Raw genomic sequence first — 4,143 nt, forward strand, 5'->3', positions numbered from 1 at the left:
TTCCAAAAGTTTTATAAGAGTAGATTGTTACAATTTGATTCATGTTGGTAGAGAAAGCAACACAACCTAAAAGTACAATCTTGGAGCTCTTCATAACAAAAGAAAGTTTTTTCTTCTTCTTTTGTTTCCCCACAAAGAAGAAAATTGAATTTTTGGAGAAAGCTTGACTATATTTTGTTTTTTCTCACTAGGAATTTTTTTAACAAAATAATAAATTATAAAAAAAAGGGAAGGAAACTGAGATAGAATTTTTTTTTTAATAAAGGGAAAAGAGAGGTAAAATTATTTAAAGGAGATGGCACCAATTCATTGGTGAGATAGATTTAATGCTTTACTCTTTTTTTTTTTCAGAGAGGAAAAAAAAAAAAAAACCTCTTTATTCATCGTACATGATTAATTTTAAAGGTAAATAAATCTACTCCTAACCAAAAAAATCAAATGAAATGAAAAAAAAAATGATTCAAATGTAGAGAACAAACTAAAAAAAAATAAAAAAATGTTGAAATTCATTATGGAAATTAAAAAAAAAAAATACAAACAAGAAGATTGAAAACTTGTTTAGGGATTTTTACAAAAGGAATTTAATATTCACACATAATTGCATTTTTTCCAACAAATAAGTGTACAGAAATATTGATACAACTAATAAAATGAAATTAATACAATTCTATTTGTTAATAAAAATATGAAATGATTGAAAACTTTATATTTCTTTCTTTTTTTGATTTAAAAATTTTTACATTTCCAAGATGAAATATATATATATATATATAGTGAAATTCTATAATGCGGACCATTTTAAAAACAATGATTATTGAAGAAACTATTGTCAATATTCATTTTCATGTGATGCTATTGACGATGATTTTTTTAAAAACTATCATTAATACTAAGATCTGTATAATAAAAAAGCTTTAGATACCTGCATCATAAATAAACTCTTTATATATATAATTCGTTTATGATGCAGACATGTGAACATTTTTATTATGTAAATATTCATAAAGATGATAATTTTTTAAGAAGTAATCCTCAATTTCTTCAAATACAAATATCCATAAAAATGATGATTTTTTAAAAAGTAATCGTCAATTCCTTCAAATGATGATTTTTTAAGAAGTAATCGTCAATTCCTTCAAAAACTATCATTTTTACGAATAACCACACTTATAAAAACATTTGCACCATAAAATCTTTATATATATATATATATATATATATATTTAAAGTAAGAGCGAGTGCGAGAAATCGGATTTTTCGACTCAATGACCTATCCCAAACACACTCAAAGACGAAGGCTTCATAAATTCTAGAATTCCTACCCACCAATGGATTCTAAGGCTTTCGGGATTACCTAAAACAGTGTAGAAGGTAAGCACCGTCTTTATGCTCTGGGTTTCGATTTGTTTCCATTGCATGGTTGATTCTCTCTCTTTTCCGGAAAGCAAAAAAAAAAAATATATATATATATATATGCAGACTTTAATATGGTTTTTCCATTGATATAGCTATTCAATTTACTTTTGAGTAATGCTATATTATCGACTTTTGTAAACAATATAAAAAATGCTATATTACCAAATTTGGTAAACAACGATATGATAGTATAGGAGTTAATAAATTATTCGTGCCTATTATTGAGCGAAAATCAATTGCATAAATGTATCTCTCTGGGGATGTGAAGCTGTGGTGGCGGACGCGATATGAAAATTTGCTTGCTGGAGGACGCCCCTAAGAGCCAACAAGCCCGGTCACTTTGGCAAGGCAATTCCTAAGCTAGGCCTCAATCTTTAGCTGAAGCAGGTTCTTTAGCTTCCCTTTTCGTTGAGTGTGAAGAAGAAGAAGAATACTCGGCTGAACCCCAAGATCTGGAACTAGATCCCATGTCACTCCACCCTAAGGAAAACCAAGGTTTGTTTGATCTGAAATAAAAGTCTTTGGGTACGTTGTCCTTCTCTTAAATGGGAGAATCAACTTGCTGGTGGATCTCGTGCTTTCTTTTTTTGAGCACTTTTCAAAGTAAACCTGAAGGAAGCCTCGCGTTTAATTATTCTCCTTCTTGAAAATGTTTCTGAATTAGATCCTGGATTAGACAGTCATAAGAGCAATAACCAGCTCTTCCTTTATAGATCTGGTTATAAGCCTTTATTAAAGCCTTTCTTTCATTTGTCTTATTTTCGAATGAAAGGAATTTCTTATTCACTTCTGTGGCGCATTCGCTCGTTTTAAGCAATGTAAAAAGGCCTCCCCTTTCTCAATATCTATACCTCATTGACTATTTTATGGATTTCTTGGTTTTTATTATCTTTCATATTCGAAACTTCAATCGCATACCGCCCTTGCTTTTGTTTTTCAATGTTGTGTTCTATGCGATGCAAGTTATTTTCGTTATAGAGGTCGTAATTTTCCTCTTCTTCCATAGGAGAAAGATTCAGATCTGGTAAAGTGTGAGTCCCAAGAGTTGGGTTCGAGGTCGAGGTGGAAGGGCGGTCTTCTTCTTCTGAAGAAGAATCAAACTCACAAGCGGCAACGCTGATGGCTGGAAGAAGAGGCGCCTGGCTCGGAGTTAATAAATTATTCATGCCTATAATTGACCGAAAATCAATTGCATAATGCGGCCACGTTAACTGCCGTTGGATTCTTTCCTAGTCCATGACTTCTGCTTGGTTCTGTTTGTTAATGATTTGAGCTTGCTTATCTGTAAGATTTATGTTTGCTGACTGTTGCCTGCTCTGTTCTGCTCTGCTTTATCATGTCAATAAGTTTCTCATACCTTTTTTTTTTTTTTTTTTTTTTTTTGGAATTTTGGGTCGAGAAAGGAAAAATCCTTAAATTTGGATGCCATTTATGATGAAGTACATAAGTTCTGTAATTTAGCCATAAAATTTCCAACTGCAGTTGAAAGGTTGAACTAAAAGTGGTAATTTATCTTTATATATAACAAAATAGATTTTTTTTTTTTTTTTCCCTATCAAAAATTATCATCACTCTTTTTGAACCCAATAATGCAAACTGTGAAAACCACACACATTTAAAGAAGAAGCTACGTGGTATGAAATGATTGCTCCGTACATCGATTTGAATTTTTCCTCTATCTTCTATATTTTTCTATAATAGAATTTACATGATGGAGCAAGACGGGTCTTGTTGGTATTGGTACTGGTATGGGTTGTGGTGTGGATCATATATAACATTAAGAGGCACACCACCAGCATATGGTGTCCAAACTAGCTTTGGTGGATCGTCTTTCTTCTCGTCCTTCTTCTCTTCCTTTTTATCTTCCACAACGCTAACACTCACAACCCCTGCATATTTCAGGCTTTTCCTCAGCAAAGTGGTGAGCAATACCACATCTAAATCATTCCCTGTTACCTCTATTTGATTCTTCTCCGTCTGAAGAGCTGCTTGTATTACCCCTGTGCATATATATGAAAACCAAATTTTCTAAGTAAAAGAAAAACAATGAAATGGGTTGAGAAAAAAACACAAAAAGAAATTGGTATTTTTTGAGAGAATCCAAATATTTTTTCTGCTGCATACCATCAACACCAACTGCAGTTTTGATTGCTTTGGTTCTGGATTTCTGGTCGTTTAGAGACACCTTGATGACCACCTTTTGCTGCAAAAAAATGAATGAAAAACAACAAATTAGACGGAGATAAAGAGACTGATTTTTGAGTTTTTCACAAACGTTTATGATTTTCTGACACAAGAAAAATGGTTTGGAAATGGAATATACAGAGCATACCTTCATGTTTTTGTTGCTGGTTTGCTAGAGGTGGGGAAAAAATGGTGACCCGAAAAGGCAAAGACCCTTTTCGAAGAGGTAGTGAGAAAGAGATAGGGGTAGAGAGAGAGAGAGAGAGAGAGAGAGAGAGAGTTCAATGAGGAGATTGTGAAATGGGTTGGTTGGCTTTTTTGAGAGAAGCTTGGCTTGTATTTATACAGTTTCTCTTAGAGGAGAAGAGGGGCTTGCTCGGAAAGAGCTCTCTTTTAGCAGGTTCCAAGAGCGTACCTTAGGCAAGCCAGTCAAATTTATTTTATTTTACTATTTTTATTATTTTTTGTTGCTATGCAAAGAATTAGTATTTGCTATTGATATACTAGAATGTAATTGTAATTTTTGTAATTTTGCAGCACAAT

The 4,143-nt window shown here is 32.5% G+C and overlaps 1 protein-coding gene and 1 long non-coding RNA gene across 2 annotated transcripts; one reads left to right on the top strand and one right to left on the bottom strand.

Annotated features, from left to right (window-relative positions):
* The first annotated feature begins 1,216 nt into the window (after positions 1–1,216).
* Positions 1,217–2,982, top strand: LOC125422211 (uncharacterized). The gene is made up of 3 exons (XR_007240563.2): positions 1,217–1,371; positions 1,685–1,911; positions 2,423–2,982. It is a non-coding gene; the product is annotated as an uncharacterized LOC125422211 (long non-coding RNA).
* LOC107416799 (uncharacterized) lies at positions 2,907–3,918 on the bottom strand. The gene is made up of 3 exons (XM_016025331.4): positions 3,749–3,918; positions 3,541–3,619; positions 2,907–3,416 (listed from the first exon to the last, which is right to left on the bottom strand). The coding sequence occupies exons 1-3, from the start codon at positions 3,752–3,754 to the stop codon at positions 3,121–3,123; spliced, it is 381 nt and encodes a 126-aa protein (XP_015880817.2). The 5' UTR covers positions 3,755–3,918; the 3' UTR covers positions 2,907–3,120.
* Between the last annotated feature and the right edge of the window lie 225 nt (positions 3,919–4,143).

The sequence above is a fragment of the Ziziphus jujuba genome, chromosome 4, assembly GCF_031755915.1.
Source record: "Ziziphus jujuba cultivar Dongzao chromosome 4, ASM3175591v1".
NCBI lineage: Eukaryota > Viridiplantae > Streptophyta > Magnoliopsida > Rosales > Rhamnaceae > Ziziphus > Ziziphus jujuba.